General features: G+C 35.8%; 1 protein-coding gene and 1 pseudogene across 1 annotated transcript; both read right to left on the bottom strand.

Annotated features, from left to right (window-relative positions):
- Positions 1–212: 212 nt before the first annotated feature.
- LOC149217128 (uncharacterized) lies at positions 213–623 on the bottom strand (the record flags this gene model as incomplete). Its single annotated transcript, XM_089390139.1, has 1 exon — positions 213–623. A coding segment is annotated over one exon (411 nt), but the record flags the coding sequence as incomplete, so codon positions are not given.
- A 19661-nt stretch (positions 624–20284) lies between these two features.
- LOC149217127 (putative receptor-like protein kinase At1g11050 pseudogene) lies at positions 20285–22349 on the bottom strand (annotated as a pseudogene).
- Positions 22350–22593: the final 244 nt, after the last annotated feature.

Below are 22593 nucleotides of genomic sequence, written 5' to 3'. Positions count from 1 at the left end.
CGTAAGTTATCCATTTCATGAATATCATTCAATTTTTCTAGGTGGTTCAGAGGCTTGCCCAAACCTCGGGCCTAAGGCCCTGCTTTTGTATCACAGTGTGGCACTCCTACCTCCAAAAGCAAGGCCCTGCTTTTGTGGAAACATTGGGATTCGCTGGCTTCTGTTGCAGATAGTGGCAAAGAGGCTTCAGTTGGGTGCGAATGCAGAGGAAATTAGGTGGCGGAGGAAGATGAGTGGTCGTCCATGAAAGCAAGGTGGGAGGTGATGGCAGAATAGTACATGATGTCATGGAAGCTCTCTGTTGCCCGAAGCTCCTTTCGCAATAGCCGTGCCTTCTCCACTGTGAATCCTAGTCTGCTCCTTCTCGCCGCCTTAGGGTTAGAGTTTGCAACAGTGTTGGTTTCAGCTTCAGCTTTAGCAGACATTGAAGACAAAGGAGAAGAAGCGGTGAAAGAGGATGGCTTTGGCTCGTCAACAATATCGAAAAGCGGAGACCACCAGGGCTTTTTCTTTCTTTCGGCCTCGACGATCATATCCACCATGCCTTCTTCCCTCGAAGAACAGGAAATGGCAGCAGCAGAATGCACCATTAACATCGATCTGTGGCACTTAGGTCGCGAGATTCACTGGTAAGAAATTTCACGCCTGGTAAGCTAGTGATAATGCATTAAATTGCATAACTAATCACTGATAATCTCACAATGTGAACAACAACAGGATGTGGGCATCACAACAACCGGATGATGTGAACAACCTAGCTTCTTTATCTAGTTTCCTGTGTGTTGAGCTGCAATAGAATGTTTCTCTCGCTCCAAGATCGCATCCCTAAGCATATATGAAATATTTCAGGTTTCTGAATTAACACTGATTTAATATTTGTCTTTTTAAGAATTTAAGTATCTCAGTTTTTCAAAGAAATTTGTATAGATTTAATATTTGTTTTTTTAGGCTATCGAATCCATACTATCAAATATCTCAAATTTTTTCAAAGCACTGATTTCATAGAAATTCAAATTCAAACTTAAATGCCTCAGGATTTTGATTTTTTTATTTTTGTATTCAAGATTTTTTGCTCAAGTGTCTCAGGATTTTTGTATTCAAGATAGTATTCAAGATATTTTATACAGTCTTTCCTAGATATATCCATGGAGTTATAAACCTGAATATGTATAATGGTGACACCATAGAATATCAATATGATTACAGTATTGAACAAATATTTTCAAACCTTTACAAAGGTGATAATAGCTTATCAGTCTCACTACCATTTCAGCAGTATCAAATCCATTACTAGATGTTGGCCTTAATCTTTTGTAGGCCTACAACAATCGAGTATATACAGGAAAGGTTAACGACAGCTACACATATACCAGAAGAAAGAGATCACAACCACAAGAAGAGGTCTCTCACATGCTAAAAACATATAGCAAGCAAAGGTAGGAGAGGCATCAATGAAAGAGATAGTTTGTTACCTAGTTTGAGTTTCAGTTTGAAAATAGTTCCAGTAGAAAATTGACCGAGCTAAAGCTACAGTAGCAGAGCCAATTCAAGCTCCAGCTTCCCATGACCATAGTTCCTGATTCAATTTCCTGAAGCCTGGGCACCTGAAGAAGTCGCCGCCTGAAGCCTATCCACCTGAATAAGACTGAAGAATAGGAAGACTGAAGAACAGGAAAAGTGAAGGCTGCTAAGCATTAGGTGAAACTGGAACTATAACATTAGCTGGCAATGGAACTATAGGTGGAAATGCATGGTGTGCAGGTGGAAGTTATAGGACAGAGAAATGCATGGTGTGCAGGTGGCAGAGCCAAGTTATATGGCATAGCCAATTACCCAAACAAGTATAACATATAACATAACATTTAACACTGGAGACTAATGTTAGTATTAGTCTAGGTTGTGAACTTATACGATTAATACAACACCTTTAAAAAGTAAATAATATATGGTTTGCCTTTCTTTGCCTTGGGAAGAGGCCAAATAACATGGTGAAACCATATGTGATTAAAAACTTTGATTATAAGTGATGAGGAAAGCTAACAAGCAACTCAACAAGTAGCTCAATTAATATTTAACATCGCGATATCGATTACTATAGTCCCAGCCAAGCCTACGGCAGGGACTAATAAGACAAGAATCATGGTTTTGTACCCACCTTGCACCAACATTTACTTATTAATGTAGTACAGGTGACAAAGCTATTCTAAAGCCCATAATAGAGGTTTCTGTAAATTGTAAATTATGTCATGTGGTAATAAAATAATCAACAATTTCAACTAATCAAATCCTACAAATCTCAGTTTATGATTTTTTAATAAAAAAAATCCAAAAACATAAATGTATAAATAAGTTATATAAATTAGCCAAATTATGTTATTAAAAGGAAACATATATACATAGATATAGATGATGATAATTATTTATATATTTATATTTGACGATGGGTTATATTGTAATCATTTATAGTCAAAAGGCTTTCACATTCAATTAGTTCTGAAAATTTTAAAAAGAATTTATAAAGTTTATTAAAGTTAAGAAAAAAGAAAATTATTAAATTGATTTTTTTGAAAATTAAAAATAAATTTTGAAATTTGTTTTTTTTATCGGTTCATATAGATGAAATTTTTAATTTTATGGGGTCATAAATAAAATTTGTCATAAATAAAATTTATTTTACAAATAAAAAGTCAAAAAGTTTCTATATGCTACCAAGTGTCATAATAATACACACATCAATTCTCAATATTTATGAAAATTTCATTTCTAGTGTGTCAAACTCATATTTGACTTTTAATTAATGTTTAACTTTTGAAAATAATTTACAAAATTTGTTCAAGTTTTTGAAAAAATTTACAATCACATTTGTATTTTATGATATTCGTTGTTAACTTTACACACACACACACTTTTCATATTTTAATTGTGAAATTACTCTATATATAGATTCACTTATATATATAATATTAGCATATACAATCTACTTAATATAAAAAAAAAAAAACATCTAAAATTATTATGCCACTACTTGAATGAAATATTCATAAGTTATAATGAAATTTTTTTAACAAAATCTCTTTGAAGTCTTACTACTAGGAATTCAATACTATTGCAACAACTACAAAAAAAATTCAACAAACACATTTGTGATATTCTATCACTTCCTATATCAATATAGAGATATTTTTGAAAATGCATTCTAAGTTTTTTCTCTAAACTCTTGCTTCATTTGAATTCCTTACTATGTTAATACTACTTCCTTAGATAGATGTTCAACATTTGAGTTGAATTATATATATATATATATGAAAAAATCATAGAAATTGCTTTTGATTTTCATAAATCAATTTCTATTGTTTTTTTTATAAAAATATAAAATACCTAAAACTTAACTATTTTTTTACTAACAACATATTTCAAAATAATATAACGTATTGATTAAAAAAAACAATGTCCCCTCCATTATAAATCTTTATAGATCTTTGCCCATTAGTCAACATGCCTTTTCAAAATTAATTATGTGTTACTTTAATATTATATGATGTTTTTCTTTCAAATATTTTTACCTACCTTTAATAGCTAGCTTAATTTTATGATATTCAATTTTTTCTTTCAAACATTTTTACCTACCTTTAATAGCTAGCTTGATTCTATAGGTAACTTGTGTAGGAGCCATTTATGGCCTTGAAATATCAAGTTGTCAAATAATGCAAGGTAAAGACTTGTAAGAATTTCTAAATGCATTAGTTATTTAAGAATATAGACAACAAACAAAATCTAATTGATGCCATTTGTTGTGAGATTTTTTATTACAAATGATTTTAATGCAAAATAAAAATTTCATTGTTTTAACTAAACACTTATTGAATTAACTTTTTGAATTCAATTATAAAAATCTCCCTACTTAAAACTTTAACAAATTTATTTGTTTTAATATTCTGAAACAGAGACTTAAATTCAAAAGTTGAAGAACATATGAACTATTATAATGTCACCTCAAATGGAACCTTGCAAATCAGAGGTTTTAATAATTAAAAAAATTTAACATCTTTATGCATTGGCATGAGGGAAATTTTTATCTTCGATACAATAACTTTTGCTATCAATTGCTTTTTGCATAAGAGAGATACTCAACAGCAACGCTACATATTACACTTTTTTAATTTTCATATATTTAATGATCAAGTTTTATATATCAATATTATGAATTCGATTTTCTATTTTATTCATTTATTAAATTTAAAATAATTAATTTCAATATATAATTAGGTAAATTTATTTTTTGAATTAATTACTTGATAATTTAAAAAAATATAAATTTTGGTTATAGGAGTGAAGAATTTTGAAAATAAACATGCTTATATTTTTGGGTTTTCTATTTACTGATCAAATTCCTTTGAAATTTGTGAAAATTATAGTAAAATTGAATATCATGCAATGAAAGTGTTATTATGTTTTAGGTTAAAGTTGTTTGATTCATATTATCTTTATACTTTATTTTAGTTAGTTTTAATTAACATAATTTGAGGACTTGAATTCTTTGATAGTATTTAATTTATTTCTATATCACCTATTTTAGATGGAGAAGTTCATTCTTTCTAATGTTTTCTATGATTAAATTGCATTGATTTTTGGACTTTTTCTTTGGAAATTTGTTAGATGGTTATTCAAGTGTGTATATTTATTATTTTTTCTCGTAAATACTTTAATTTTGTAGCAAAAAATCACAAATTTTACTATAATTATGTAATTTAAAATAAAGATCCATTTTAACATTAAAAATATCAAGGATTGAGAGAGATCAAATCTTTTGTGACACAAATTTTATTTTTGCTCCTCTAACAAATATTTGCACATTGAGTAAATTGGACCCTCTGTAGAAATTTTGAATAATATGACACTTATTCACAAAGATTATCCTGATTATACACTATTTGTGGAATGCATGCATAATACATAACCTCCTCTATGTTGATCATCAATCTTGCAGAATTAAAAACAATGAAACATCAATCGCATGCGCACATTAACACAGTATGTAATGGGGAAGCATACAACTGAAAACCCCGAACTATCTATATATTATAATGATTGAGAACATGTAACAATACATAGTACAATACTCCTCACAAGTACTCAGTACTATCTCCACCTGCTACACACAAACTAGCTCAGATCCGAACAAGTCACAGGTTCAAATCTCCTCCACTGTTTGTCTGCCTCTACTGCGCAACCCAAAGTGAGAATGATTACTTTCCAAGCTCGTTTTCCTTGCTTTTACTGCGCAATCCTCATTGGAAATCTCAATCACTGATTGTACAAATCTCATGCACATCTATAGTCACAACTGATAGTAGTCTCCACCTCTAACACCTATCTCCACTGAACTGTCCATGCACTGAGTTAACTGATGTATTCTTTAGTTGATTTATGAGTTAATAATTAGTGAATTAATTAATAATTAATTCACATCGCTCATCACTAGTGTATTCTGCAGTTAGACTAAATACAACTAGTTCAACTAAGACAAACTAAACACAACTCCATCAACTCCTCAATCAACTCCACCAAACTCAATCACTTGAGTTCTAACTGAAGTCCATCATGCAATAGCTCAACAGACCCATAAGAAAAGCGTATTTCCTTCTGACAGCTGCATGTGCCACATCCGTAGCTCGAACTGAAGTGCTCCAAGAAGATAAGATAATGTTTATAGTCCAAATATTATTAAGAGCTAATAATATTCGACTGTTCCATTTTTATCCTGGCAGTCTAAAAATAGACTCCGCCCATATGTCTAAAAATAGAAGTCCAACTATTTTTACCAACATGGCCAATCATCCACAAATAGCATCCTGCAACTCATAGACCATGATCCATATGTCTAAAAATAGACTTTGCACCAAAAATAGCCTGCGGGCCCACTTAGTGAAGACGACTTCTTTTCACTAAGCTCCATCATCTTGTTGCATTTTCAACACTCCCTCTCAACAAGATATGGATTATCTACAACCCCTATCCTGCCTCGGTGGTATTCGAATTTGCTCCTGGTGAGCGCCTTCGTCAAGATATCAGCATCCTGATCCTCTGTTGGAATGTATGAAAGTAACATGATTCTCCGCTGCACACAATCTCTGATATGATGGTACTTGATGTCAATGTGCTTAGATATATCATGAAATACTGGATTAGCCGAGAGTTTAATGCAACTATGGTTATCACAATAAATCACAGTAGGCTCCAAGTGCGAACCAAACAACCCGACCAGAATCTTCCTCATCCATATAGCCTCACATGCAGCCAAACTTACTGCCATATACTCGGCCTCTACTGAACTGAGTGCCACGGATCTCTGCTTCCTGCTGTACCAAGAAACTGCTGTCGACCCGATACTGAAGATCCCTCCAGATGTGCTCTTTCTGTCCGTTGGGCTCCCTGCCCAATCTGCATCTGTGAAGCCACATAGCTTCACCTCATCCTCATGTCTGTACCACAATCCATATCTCGATGTGCCTCTGAGATAACACAATACATGCTTGCCTGCCTTCCAGAAGAGCTTGGTTGGCTTAACCATAGCTTGTGAAAGCTGGTTAACAACATAGCATATATCGGGTCGTGTATTGACCAGATACATAAGTGACCCCACCAACTGTCGATAAACAGTGGCATCCACTACCTCCACTGAAGTAGCATCCTCCTTCCTCCAACCTCCAGGAAGAGGAGTATCAACAGGCTTGCAGCCATGCATGTTGAACTTCTCCAGTATCTCCCGAGCATACTTACCCTGAGAAACAAATAGTCCATCACTGCGCTGCCAAATTTCCAATCCCAGGAAATAATGAAGGAGGCCAAAGTCCTTCATCTCAAACTCCCTAGCAAGATCCTCCTTGCATGAAAGTATCAACAGCTCATCACCTGTCAAAATCAAATCATATACATAAAGTACGATGATAAGCAACTTACCCTCCACCACAATCTGGTATAGGTTAGGATCCACCTCACTCTTGGAGAATCCAAGTCCGATGAAATAACTGTCTATATGTGTGTACCAAGCACGAGGTGCTTATTTCAACCCATACAACGCTCTCTTGAGCCTGCACACATGCGACTCGCTACTGAAGATCTCGAAACCTTCGAGCTGCTCTATGTACACCTCCTCCTCAATGACTCCGTTGAGGAACACAGTCTTCACATCCATCTGATGAATGTGCCACCCCATCTGCGCTGAGAGAGCAAGAATCGTCCGTATGGAAGAATACCTTGCGACAGGTGCAAAGGTCTCCTCATAATCGATCCCCTCTATCTGTGAGAAGCCTCGGGCAACAAATCTTGCCTTGTACTTCTCCACACTCCCGTCAGCTGCCTGCTTCACTTTGTAGATCCATCTCGAACCCACCACTGATTTCCCTTCCGGTCTTGGGACAATCTCCCATGCACTGTTTTTGACAATCGAATCATACTCTTCCACCATGGCATCTACCCATGCGGGATCCTCCACAACTTCCTCGAAAGAGGATGGCTCAGTCACGACACATTTTCTCACAAGAGCCATGTATCCAGTGTACCGATCAGGTGACTGTCTCTGTCTGCGTTGGCCTGTAGGTGGTCCTACAACCTTCTCTGCATCTTGAGCCAGTCGCTCATCTTCTGTAATGTGCTTTCGCCCTCTGATGGTTGGCGCTGCATGAGTGGTCTCTTCCACTCCATGAACTTCATTTTGTGGCTGATCCACGTCTTGAAGCTCATCCTTAGGAACTAATAGCTCCTCACCTGCATGCAAGTGTGGCTCCCTCTCAAGCAAACACTTCATGGCTTTCTCCTCCTGAAATTTGATATCCCGTCGCACAACAGTCTTGCAACTGTCTGGAAAATACACACGATAGTTGTGGGGCGTATCAGTTTACCCCACAAATATCCCAACCTCTGCGGTCAGCTCCAACTTGTTCCTGGCATCCTTCGTGACATGCATGTAAATGTTAGAACCAAAAATCCTCAAATGGGAACTATAAGGCCTCTTACCAGAATAAGCCTCCTCGAGTGTACTCATGCCAAGTATCTTGTGAGTACACCCCTTGCACTGATCCGATTGCGCAAGAGTGCCTTTAGGAAGCCCAATAGAAATCTGTTGCAGTATCTTCAAGGCTCCATGGTGAAGGTGGCCCAATCTCCAGTGCCACAGCTCGCCATCATCCCGGCTCACCAATCCTTCTACCTTGCATGCCATTGCTACGCAATCATCTACATGTAATTGATAAAGGTTCTTGACTCGAACCCCTATCTTCCGAGTTTCTCCAGTTGTCTTACTGCGCAGGAAAGCCTTTCCCTCACTAAAAACAACATCATATCCCTTGTCTTCTAACATCGCCACAGAGATAAGATTCTTCTTCAATCCTGGAACATGCATCACTTCCTTCAATACAAAGAGTTTACCAGACTCCCTCTCAAAGGAAATGGTACCGATACCAGTCGCACTGTATCTACCATCATCGCCCATCTCGATGTGCACTCCAAGATCTTTCTCATCCAGATCAGAAAACAAATCTCGATCTCCTGTCATGTGAAAAGACGCACCACTATCCAAGAACCATACCGATCCCATCACACTTGATACCAAGCATGCAATCAACGAAAAATCCAGCTCAAACTATGAGGCTAAGGCCTCTCCCACTGCAGATCCAGCAGCTTGCTTATTTTTCTTCTTCTGCGGACAATTTGTGGCATAATGTCCATGTTGGTGACAGTGAAAGCACTTCACCTTTGACATATCCTGCTTCTTGCCTTTCACACCGGAATGAGAAGCTTTCTTGTTCTTCCCTTTCTTTGCTTTGGCAGCCAAAGCGCAATTTTCTTCATCAGATGCCTTTGATGAAGATTCGTCCCTGGTATTCCGTCTGATCTCCTCCTGCACAAGATCGGACCAAAGTCTCTCCCATCCTGGCAATTTCTCCCGACCATTGACAGAGTCCTCATAAGAATGCCAACTCTTCGGAAGACCAAGGAGAGCCAAGTTCACCAAGTCCTCATCATCAATAGTCACCCCCACACTTCCCAGCTCATCCCAACACTGGGTGAACTTCGTGAGATACTTGGGCATACTGTCTCCCTTCTCACACTTAATGTTTCTGAGTTTATCCTTGAGCGCCAACTTCCTCTGTTTGCTCTTGCTTTGGAATAAATCTGTCAACGCTTTCCACATCAAGTATGGAGAAGCCTTTCCATGCAGGCTGGATACAATGTGATCCTTCATGCCCTCCAACGGAATCCTTCGACACTTTGTTGTCTTCTTTTGCCAAGCCTCAACTTGAGTAGCATCAGTAGGCTTTGGGACCTCAACCTCTATGAAATCCTTCAACCCATTGTCATCTAACACGACCTCCATCCTGTCTTTCCATGCAATATAATTCGAGCTGCTTTCAAGAGCATACTCCAATCGCAATCTGTTGAAATACATTTCAACTTTGACACCAAGAAAACACTGCTACAAATTTGAATTCCACCAGCTCAAAACTCAACCGCCTCTGATCTAAAATTCGTGAGAACAAAGTATTTCTCGTACAGAGATTGACTGTACGGGCTTTTACTGGATATCTCACATTCCAAAAGAAGGATGAATCCAGAGGCTACCTGGCCCGATTACAGACTCTGCTTGAAGAAATAAAATGTAATCACTTTCTGAATAATAGATCTGATGATCAACTCTACTCTGATACCATGTAGAAATTTTGAATAATATGACTCTTATTCACATAGATTATCCTGATTATACACTATTTGCGGAATGCATGCATAATACATAACCTCCTCTACGTTGATCATCAATCTTGCGGAATTAAAAACAATGAAACATCAATCGCAGGGGCACATTAACACAATATGTAATGGGGAAAGCATACAACTGAAAACCCTGAACTATCTGTATATTATAATGATTGAGAACATGTAACAATACATAGTACAATACTCCTCACAAGTACTCAGTACTATCTCCACCTGCTACACACAAACTAGCTCAGATCCGAATAAGTCACAGGTTCAAATCTCCTCCACTGTTTGTCTGCCTCTACTGCACAATCCAAAGTGAGAATGATTACTTTCCAAGCTCGTTTTCCTTGCTTGTACTGTGCAATCCTCATTAGCAATCTCAATCACTGATTGTGCAAATCTCATGCACAGCTATAGTCACAACTGATAGTAGTCTCCACCTCTAACACCTGTCTCCACTGAACTGTCCATGCACTGAGTTAACTAATGTATTCTTTAGTTGATTTATGAGTTAATAATTAGTGAATTAATTAATAATTAATTCACATCACTCATCACTAGTGTATTCTGCAGTTAGACTAAATACAACTAGTTCAACTAAGTCAAACTGAACACAGCTCCATCAACTCCTCAATCAACTCCACCAAACTCAATCACTTGAGTTCTAACTGAAGTCCATCATGCAATAGTTCAACTGACCCATAAAAAAGGTGTATTTCCTTTTGACAGCTGCATGTGCCACATCCGTAGCTCGAACTGAAGTGCTCCAAGAGAATAAGATAATGTTTATAGTCCAAATATTATTAAGATCTAATAATATTCGACTGTTCTATTTTTAGCCTGGCAGTCTAAAAATAGACTCTGCCCATATGTCTAAAAATAGAAGTCCGTCTATTTTTACCAACATGACCAATCATCCACAAATAGCATCCTGCAACTCATAGACCATGATCCATATGTCTAAAAATAGACTTTGCACCAAAAATAGCCTGCGGGCCCACTTAGTGAAGGCGACTTCTTTTCACTAAGCTCCATCATCTTGTTGCATTTTCAACACCCTCTTGATGCTTGATAACTAAACTTAAGATCGATCTAAATTTATTTATTTACAAGGCTAACTTATTATTTTTACTTTTAACATTATCTAGCTCATGCCAACATTATGCACATTACAAATTTCTCCCATTCAAACTAAAAAATGCATATTCTAACAAAAAATGAAGAAAACTTGAAGATAATGTTTTACATAAGGGAGACCTTGAATTTTTTTTCTAGGTTACAACACCTAGGAAAACCCCTTGGTACTTCCCCTCATAATGAGGATCATACCGAGAGTAAACTTACTTCATTTATGGCACAAAGTTAAGTTAACAATATTATTCAAATCCATTATAACAATATAATCAATAAGAGATTAGCATGCCACTTACAAGAATAGAATTTGGATGGGACGGATAATGCTCCATCCCACAACCACTTGTGTTAGACCCAATTCACACAAGACATCATGACTTATCACTAAATAATGTTAGAAATTAAGTATATAGATGATGCAAAATACATGTTAAGAATGTTTTTTTTTTTTCTTTGGTATAAGGAGAATGAGCATACTCACCCCCAATCACCGAGGAGCCTCAAGGTTGAATCAAAGGGACTTCTCCTATACTCTTGAGCCTAACGCAACTTCCTACAAGCACACTAAGTGGGTTAACCAAGTTTCAATCTTAGCCAAGACCCCAATATTGATTAACAAAATCTTTTTGATGCAGGATGCCCACTATTCAACCTAGCCTAATGAACTTACATCAAAAGCAATTATACTATATATAATTGTTTTGTCAAAGGAAACCCCAAAAACTATATTGATTAATAAATGTTATTGTGTAAATGTTCACAATTTTTTTTATTCAAATCCTATTCAATTGTTAGAATTATAGGTAATTTTTAATAACCAATTATTACCATTTTCTTTTCAATAAATTTAAGACGAAACATAAACTTTAAAAGAAAATAACAAGTACCAACATCCTCCCTCAAAACACTTGTAAATAAAGAGCCTTCACATCATGAAAATAGTAGAATGATTATATTAACAAAATAACATTTGATAATTAATACTTAAAATATTTAATTTTCAATCATTAATGTTGGAATATGACATAATATTACCATTAAAATGTCAAACAATCCTAATAACTCTTAAAACATTAAATCTACTTTGAAATAACCAAATATAATATATGCTATAAAATCATTATCAGTCAATATGCTTTTTCATCACATACATCACAAATTTTTATAATTATATTGTTTTTGATTGTCAAAAAACTTTGATTTTCAATTAGTTTTGAAATTTTGAAAAAAAAAAAATATTAAACTATAAAAAATATGTTTTAATTTGTAAAAATATAAATTGTTTTTTTCTAATTGGTTAATGAATATTTTTTTGTGGTTTTAAATTGAATTATCAAATATAAAAATTATACTAAAAAATAAAAAATCTAAAAAAAAATCTATTTAGCCAAGTATTATAATAATTAAGACTTTGTTACAATACGATGTTAATACATGGCTTTGTTATAACATATTTAAATTATAACAAGATTCTTAACAATGAACATTTACTTCATTTCACCATCGATATTATTAACTTGTAAAGAAGTTTTGTTACAATACCATGGTTTTACAATGCCACTTGCCCAAAAACCACAATTCATTTAAAATATTTCATAAATATTTTATTTTATAACTTTTTTATATTAATTTTAATATTTTTTTTGTAAACTTGGTATGACTACATGTTCACCATGTCCAACATATCACCCCAATTGGGGTGGGGAATTGAACCGATGACTTCACATCATAGAGTGCCTTAACAGAGCACCCGATCACCGTCTATCCAAGACCCATGGACATTAATTTTTAATATTATATTAATTAAAAATTATATTAAAATAATTAATATAAGTTTATAATATATATATATATATATATATATATATATATATATATATATATATATATATATATCTATAGATATAGATAGATAGATAGATAGATATATGGTAGTACGAAAAAAGCATAATGTATTATAATATAGGATCAAAATACAGATATAGACATCATTTATCCTTATCCAATTACAACATACAAACCATCTGGGAAAGCATTACATGCTTCCCAATCCGAAAAAACCATATAACACTAAATACATCATATGAACAATCATTTGTCTGATAAGCAAAATAGTTTAGAATTTTTGAAGAAGATAGAAAGAAGTAAATCAACCAGCAATGTGGCCAATGAGAATATACATAGTGTATCATAATAGCTCCTCATATCTTTCCATCTAATCTAGGTGGCCAGCAGATTCAGAAAAAGAAAATGTACACAAAAATATACAAAAAAAAAGGGAAAGTAGGAATTACCCAGGGAAAGGAAATTCCACAACATCTAAAACATTGTGTCCCAAAATTATTTCAATGTGCATATCACCAAGATTACCTTATAGGCCCCTCTTTGAAAGTTCATCAACTACTTGGTTATGTTCTCTGCCTATGTGCATAATTGTTGAATTATTGAAGTGAGTCCACAGATGGTCAATTCTCCATAACCATCTAAGGAGCGGTGGATTGTTGACTTTTGCACAACTATTTACCTAATCAATAATAATCTTAGAATCCCCAAAAATATGTATATCAAGAATATTGAGGAAGTTTGTGAACCATAAAAGACCCCACAAGGCCATTGCTTCAACCCTAGTATTTGTGTCACTTCCCGCATTCTAGTGAATCATGTATTCCAATTCTTTTGATATGGCTATCCAAAATCCACAACCACAAATGTTCCTTGGCGCTACACCATCGAAGAATCCTACTGGACACTCCAGCTGGGGCTTAGTTCGCTTGTGTTGTGTTTTTTTATTGCAAGAGTCAAGAGAAGTGATCATAGAGAGATTAGATATTGTGTGCTCATATACCAAAATGTAGTCTTCAATGGAATTCTCAAAAATACACTTGTTCCGCCATTTCCATATAGCCCAAAATAGAAAAAGTGGAATGATCCTCCATGATAACTTCTGTGTACTCCACCACGTCATACAATCCACAATGTTGTCATATTGAATATAAGGAAAGCCGAATTGAGATGCCAGTTTTTTCCATACCTGAACCGTGCGATGGCACTTGAGAAACATATGATTGTTGTTTTCCACTTCCATTTTGCAGCTAGGACCATGTCACCGTCACTTTTGCAGATTTTCCCAAGTGAGATTTTTGGTTTGATAAACCAGCCAGGAGAATAGGATGATTTTGATAGGAATTTTGGTCTTCCAGAGAGCGTATAATACAGGATTTGCCCCATGCTGAGCCTCCCCACCATAGAGGGTATTATAAATATCAGCAACTATGATATTCCTTGCCTTCATCTTCCTTGTCCATACAATATTGTCATATTGCCCCTCATGGCATATATCAAGAATTTTCATGCTTGCACCAATCCGGATCCACTCTAGCTCCATTTGCCCCACCAGTCCCATCTCTTGAACGCTTTTCCAAATAGGACAAGGACCTTGCCAATATGATAAAACTTGACTCCATAAATATATACCGCGCCCAGTTAAACAATGGATGAGCGCCTCAGATATGTTGCATTCAATTCCAACACCCAGAATATGGTCAGCGCCAATGAGGATTCTGTGGCCCGACCCCATAGACCAGGTAAGATGTTGTAGAAAAGTTTTACCAATCTTATGGAAGCTAAGCTAGATTGCCAAGCCATTCGAGGAACCTATAGTGCCTTTCCGATACCAAAACAGAAAGTCGTGTTCCTTTAGATATTTGTGTCTAATCACCCTACTCCAAGTACCCACCCCAAATATACCCCTCCATAAAGATTTGATTAGTAAATACCATCCAAAGCGTCGAATATTCATAATCCCCAAGCCTCCCCCAGCATATGAAATTTTCCATGATTCGATTAAGACTGTTAATAATGGTGAGTAGGATATGAAAAAGGTGAGCCCAGTATACCCCTAGTTACATGAGAACAACTTGGGTAAGGATAACGCGACCTCCCAATGACAAACATCTAAATTCCCATCTGAATATCCTTTTGTAAAAACAGTCCATGATTCATTGCCAATCGACAATCCTCTAGTTGCATGGTTTGATACCAAATAGGCTTTTTATACAGACAATAGTCTCCATATCACACAATCCATGATAAACAATGGAGTTTTGTAGATTCATATGCAAACCAGTAGCGTTAGCAAAATTTTTAAAAACATGAAAAAGAGTCAGCCATGCAAATTGATTTAACATACCCATAATAAACACATCATCAACAAAGAAACCATGAGAAATTTTGATGTTGTTTCCCATGTGCAAATCCTGGAACTGATCATTCACCACCGCTTTATTGATGTGCAGACTCAACCCATCCATTGCCAAAATAAATAAGAGTGGGGAAAGTGAGCAACCTTGATGAAGTCCCCATCCAACCCTGAAGAAATGTGTTGGATATCCATTGATGATTACAACATAATTTACATTAGCAACACATGCCATAATCCAAGCCACACATCTCGGTTGTAAACCAATCTTATGAAGAACCAGTCTAAGGTATCCCCAGTCCAGACAGTCATATGCCTTCTGTAAATCCACCTTCATAATGGTGGCATTTAGATGTTTTGTATGAATCGAATGCATACATTCTTGAGCATTAGCAACAAAATCATGTATTTGTCTGTCCTAAAGGAAGCCATACTGTTTTGGTGAGATATAGAGTGATAATGTACTCCGCATACGGCTTGCAATAGTTTTTTATATGACTTTGTAGATGAGATTACAAAGTGATATAGGCCTATAATTTGAGAAACTTGAAGATGGGCGCCGCTTGAGGATGAGAGCAATATAAGTGGAATTTATATGCTGGTGAATGGCCCCCGTGACCCTCGACTCCACCATGTCCAAGAGGTCACATTTAAAGAGATCAAAGAAGTGAGTAAATAGTTCCACCGTCCACTCATCCAGTCCCGGACTCTTATCGCCTTTGAAGGATTTTAGAACCCCATGGAGCTCATATTCAGTGACCATTTTAAATAGTGACGTGTTTGATTCATCATCATACATAGTGGGATATGGATCAACCCCCCATAAAATATCCTCCACTTCAATCCCCTCATTACAGCCATAAGCCATCCAAAAATGGGTGACAACAACTTTACAAATATCCTCCTGCAACTGAATACAATGTCCATCAGCATCCTTTATTTCCCAGATAGAATTTATTTTGTGCCTTTGATTTGCATAACGATGAAAAAATTTAGTGTTTCGGTCCCCTTCATTGATCCATAAATCCCTGCTCTTCAAGTGCTAGGTGGCTTCCTCGGTAGATAGAATCTGCTTCTTCTTGAGTTCTAATGCCTGAATACGATTCTGGGTAGATTCAAGCAGACAATTAGAAGTCATCTGGGGTGTAGAGCATCCAGTTCATGTTGTATGTCATTTAATTCCTTATGTAATTTCTTAGTCTTGTGTTTTTGCCATGTTTTAACCTCCCCACGAAGGATATCCAGCTTATCCAGGATGTGAACCATGGGAGATGGCCCTCGGTCACTATCACGGGTCCATATAGAATGCGCCAATGTGTTGAAATCCCAGTCATCCAACCAAGTCCGGTTGAATTTAAAAGGCATGCCATGTCTAAAATCCGCCCTCCTCCATTGTAAAGTAATGGGCCGATGATCAGATAGAAAATTACTTATAACCCCAACATGTAATTCACCTAGACGCTCCACCATCTCCTCATGCAGTAAGAACCGATCCAGCCGCTTTGCAACATACGCCATCCCCACTCTACCATTATCCCATGTAGGAGCCATTGTTGTTGGACATATATCAACAAAATTGTGATCCATTATCGCGTCGCGTATCATCCCCGCCAGTGGGTCAATTTTCCTGGACCGGCCCCAAACTTTGTCCAGCCCAATAGTGCAATTTAAGTCCCCCGCAATGATGAGAGAAACTAGCTCCATAATCCCAGATGAGATCAGCTTGTCCCAAAATACAAGCCTATCCCTATAGGGGGTATACATATTCACAATGTCGACATGACCACTCAGTCCACGGATATATCCTTCAAGCAGGGTACCAGCAAAACATTTGAAGGCCTTGACCTTAACCCATCGAGGGTCCCATAAGGCCACAAGACCACCAAATAGACCAGCAGCAGTCGTGGCAGCGATATGCCAGTCCGATAAAATTTTCCGGAAATATTGAATAACATGAGGAACATAATGCATGGTTCCCTATAGGAGAATTACATAAGGATGTATAGAAAGGAAGAGTTGCTTGAGAGCCAAAAATTTCGGGGCAACCCCCAAACCCCGAATGTTGAGAGAGAGGATGAAAGTCATGATAAACCCTGTTCGGGCATCTGTGCTCCAAGGGCCCGTGAAGAAGGAATATCAGCGATAGAAACGTCAACAAGAAAGCAGTCAATAAGAGAGTTAAGAGAGATAGGTTTGGGTCATCCCTGGAAATGACGACTTCCACGGTAATATCATGTCGACTTTTCAAACACCAGATGTGAAATCCAAAACCCAAAAGCTTGCGAAAATTGAAAGAGCAACTACAGGCAATCTTCTCTATAATGTGCGCAATAGAGTAGGTAATTGGTGTGTTTGAGTGCAGTGGAGCACTAGATGCTATAGGTTTCAATTCTATGTGATTCTTATTTGTAATTTGCATGATCCACTACACATCTCTATCTTCCTCTAGAAAAGCAATACGCCACCATACAGATCATTTTTCTGAACTATTTCCAGGCATACAATGTAGAAATATTTTTTAAGTTATTGAATTGATATTTTGCAATTCAATTTATTTGCAGAGTTGATTACAACTGTACACTTCATTAATTAAATTTCATTGGCTACCAAAAATGCAAAGAATACGAAAAACAAGTGCTGCAGCTGGCAGTGCTTTTCAACATTGTAGCTTATCATCTATTTCTTTGTTTGGGAAGATGCCTCTAGTGATGAATATTTGCATAATTTTCTATGTGCTCTTAAATTTCTACAAAAGTTAATTAAAAATGTATATATGGATCCACGTGGATATCTAATAGCAATTATTATTCAAAAAAGTATTTGAACCGTGGACATCTAATAACAATCATTTTACATCTAGAACTCACTATCTTTGCAGGGTGGACCATGTCATGATTTTGTTGATTTTCAAAATATTTAGCAATCAAACCTTCATAGTCAAATAATTAACTGCACCCACATTTATAATCAAATAATTAACTACACCCACATTCATTTGATTATCAAATATTCCAGAAATCCGCAATTAACATAAAATACCCCCAAACCAAAAAGAAATTACATATTTAAGTGTTTTTAATTTTTATCGCACTGGACAATCAAGTTAAACTAAAAATTGTTAATTACTGTAGTCCTTGAATAACTACACACAGCTTAAATGTAAGTTGGATTCGTAAAATATGGATTTTTTTGTTTTTGTTTTTTCCATTTCACTAATATTGATTTTTATAAATTATTTAATTTATATAATTGTTCTAATTTACATAAGTTGGGTGTATATTTTTATTAATTTATTTTATTTTGTTATAATATATTTATTTTGTAAATTTTTACCATATTACAAAATTAGTAAAATATAGATTTTTTTGTTTTGTTTTTTTATATTTCATGGACATTAATTTTTATAAATTATTTAATTTATATAATTTAAGTGGTGTGTATGTCTTTTATTAATTTATTTTATTTTGTTTAATATACTTATTTTATAAATTTGGCACAATTAATAATCATCATAGATCTTATGTCATAGTATATAATTATGTTAATTTTTATACATTTATTATAAGGCTAGCTTGAGTTGGTTTTTAAGGCCAGTTTGAGTTGGTTTTTAAATTATTTGTGATTTTCAAGAAAAAAATATTGTGGAATTAAAATTTTATCTTATAAAATAGTTTAACTGCTTATGATTAATATATAAATTATAAGAATAAAAGTTTAAATCTCTATATAAGATCAAGTAAAAAGAAAAAAAAATAAAAATTGTTTGATATAAAAAATTTATAACAAAATAAAGATTTTGAATAATCAGTCTATATAGGTGGAGTATATTTGAAAGAGTGTGGAATGACATGTGATGGAGTATATTGAAAGAGTGTGAAATAACCTGTGAAGGAATTTTTTACCCAACGTTTCCGACTTCAACTAAATTGTATTAATTAATTTAATTTGTAATAATGTGCATAATCCTTATTAATTTAATATATTACTTTATTACTGTATGTAGGAATTTTATTTAATTAAATGTAGAAAATATATTTTTTTTATAAATATGTTTTTAATAAATGATAAGACCTACTTAAATTTGTGTTTAATTTTATTTTTTTGATAAATATGTTTTTAATAAATGATGAGCCCTATTTAAATTGTGTTTATTTATTTTTTTGAAAAATTATTTAGTTATCATTGTATATCATTTAATAGTTTATTCATTATTGTAAATATTTAATAAATTCATTTTTAATCTAATGAAATTGTGTTTAATTTAATTTTTGTTTTTTTTATAAATATGTTTTTAATAAATGATGAGCCCTATTTAAATTGTGTTTATTTTTTTTATTTTATTTTTGAAAAATTATTTAGTTATCATTGTATATCATTTAATAGTTTATTCATTATTGTAAATATTTAATAAATTCATTTTTAATCTAATGAAATTATGTTAGCTTGTGTAGTTTCTTCATGTTTATAAAGAGGGATGGTTATAAAGAATGATTTTGTTAGTTTATTGAATATTTAGTGTTTATGAGGTGTTTGAAAAGAAATGATTTAAGATTAGTTAAAGAAAGTTATTATTGTATGAGGTATATTGTATGTTTATTATTTATATGTTTATGTGTTTAGTGTGAAATCATCATTTTAATTATTTAAATGTTTAGCATATAATTTAATGATTTTCTTATTGCTTATAAAAATTAATTTTTTCCGAAAGAATATTCACGTAAATACATATAAATGATTAGTTTTTTTACATTAAATTTTCTCAAAATATTAAGGGTTCCTGATGATGGACTCACTTTGAAATCCCAAACGTTTAAGTAAAAAACTCCTTCACAAATCATTCCACACGCTTTCAAAATAAAGATTATTTTTATCCTATAAAATTATTTAAAAAAATCCAAAATTTAAAATAATTACAATTTTTTTTATTTTTATAAAAATAAATATAAAACCTACATATTATTGGTAATAAAAAATGAATACAAACTCTACAAATTACTTGTGATCTGATCTGGTCTTAATATATTAAAGCTAAATTAACCCTCAGATATAATTTGTTTTGCGAAGTTAACCAATATGCTATATGCAAGAGATAGGTGGAAAGAGCTACTCATTTTTGTAAGACTAAGGAACAGGAGAAAGCACAAAGATCTATGTATATGTACTCCCCTTTTTTAATATATAAAAGATAGCGTATTTTTCTTGTGAAAAAAAAAAAACCTGAGATATAATTTGAGTTGACATAGAAGTCTGCCTAGATAATAATATCTGCGCTTTTACGAGTTACGCTCTTAAGAATCTGCCTGAGTAGGATTAAGCGCTAACAGATATGACTAAGGAGCTGCTTGATTCCTGTACTGTAAGGCTAGATATTCCATGACGCATAAGCGGCAAAGGGCGGTCAGGAATTTCAGGGATCTCTGCTTCTCCCTCCAACATCTTCACGACCTCCACCATTCCAGGTCTGAATGCCACCATAACATGCGCGCATAGAATACCCACCAAAACAAATCTCTCCATCAGACGCTCTGCCCCGCTCTGCCGGATTCTCTCGTCTATTATTTCACTGGTTCTGCCTTCTTTCACCAGTCTCCATGCCCAATCTGTAATAAGATAGTGAGAGGCGCAGTCCGCAGAGGTGTCCAGAGCCTTTCTGCCACTCATGATCTCCAACAACACAACACCGAAACTATAGACATCGTTCTTGTCAGTAAGTCGACCATAGAGAACGTATTCAGGAGCCAAGTAGCCGTGCGTCCCCGCTATCCTCGTCGTCTGGTGTGATTTTCCTTCTTCCTTAGCCATGATCCTTGCCAGACCAAAATCTGCCACGCAAGCATTCATTTCATCATCCAGCAGAATGTTAGTGGGTTTGATGTCTCTGTGATAAATGGTATGCTCGATACCGTCGTGCAGATAAGCCAACCCTTTGGCAATCCCGAGGATTAGGTTCTTTCGCTGCGACCAGCTCAGAGGCCGGGCTTTGGATTTTTCTCCAAAGATGTGGTCATCGAGAGTTCCATTGAGCATGTAATCGTATATCAGAAACCGCTGGTGCCCCTCCCTGTCGTTGCTGGCGACACAGCAGCCTCTCAAAACCACTAGATTCCGGTGCCTAATGCTGTTGATGACCTCCACTTCGTTCAGAAATTCAGAATCACATTCCGGAGTGCAATTTCTGATTCTCTTCACCGCAACCCGCCGACCGTCCGGAAGCGTTCCCCTGTACACAGTAGCGAAGCCCCCTTGGCCGATGAGATTGGCTTCGCTGAAATTATCAGTGGCGGCCTTGATCTCTTCAATGTCAAACCAAACTGCACCCGTGTTGGGTTTCACAGAGGATTTCAGATGTTCCTCATTCCGCCTCGCAAATCCCCTGGGCTCAAGCTTACGACTCCTCTTCCTCGCCCACCAACAATACAGAAGCCCGAGAGCGCAGATCAGGAGGGCTGCAGCAGCACCGATGACACAGTAGGCCATAACTCGGCCACGCGACGTGGTCTGGACGAAGGGCAGCATGAGGGCACACTGAGCAGTGCTTTGGGTTTTGGGGCCGAATTCATTAGCCACTCCAGCGGCATACAGACAAGTGAAATAGTAGCATCTCTTAGCGGTTACCACGTTTGTCAAGTTTGTGTACATTTTTACCAGCTCTCTCTCAACAAGGTCTCCGCTATCCTTGCATGCCTGACAAGCTGCCAGATCTGAGAGGTCGCCTTTGCAAGCAGAGTCCAGTGGAGTAATTCCCACTTTGCGCATCCAGTCCTGCTTGGTTTGTATGCCAGCGCAGATCAATGGGCTCGATACAAACTTACTATTCTTCAAACAGATTGACACCAAGTGTGGCGAGAGACCCAGAGAGTCTAGCTGCTGCTGAAAGAGCTCGAGACAGGAGACGGCAGAGGCATTGCTGGGAAGCTCGAACATGGATGTATCTCTCAAATACTGAGCGATCCCTACGCCGAACAAACTCAGCAATGTTTGGCAGCAAGGGTTATCGCTGTCGCCGATATTGGCCGATTTACAGGAAGCCTTGTCCCACTGCAATTTGCGGACATAGTTTAGGTCCATTGGACACTCTGCATCAGCGAACACCAAATACAATAACGAAAGCAGCAGGCGCAGTAGGAGAGTCTCCGTCCTCATTTTTCTAATCCGAAACTAGGTATCACTGAAGAAACGGAAAATAACTTCAAGACAATGCACAGAACCAGGTTGCCGACTCTTCCCCTTAAAACAGCACGCAGCCACAGCGATTCCTTGGAAGTTGGCACTGTGGCAGTTTGGAGTCAAGCATATTATGTTCAAAGTCTACGACGTAGGAAACGGGGCGAATAAGTCCCTCCGTAGTTGGCACTCCACAATGACTATTATTCTCGTTTCCCTATCATTGTTTTCACTTTAACGACTATGAGTCAAGCATATTATGTTCAAAGTCTACGACGTAGGAAACGGGGCGAATAAGTCCCTCCGTAGTTGGCACTCTACAATGACTATTATTGTTT

The sequence above is a fragment of the Pinus tabuliformis genome, chromosome 1_1, assembly GCF_031772625.1.
Source record: "Pinus tabuliformis cultivar Carrire ecotype Pingquan chromosome 1_1, CPIR1, whole genome shotgun sequence".
NCBI classification, from domain to species: domain Eukaryota; kingdom Viridiplantae; phylum Streptophyta; class Pinopsida; order Pinales; family Pinaceae; genus Pinus; species Pinus tabuliformis.
This window is presented reverse-complemented; position numbering and strand designations above follow the sequence as displayed.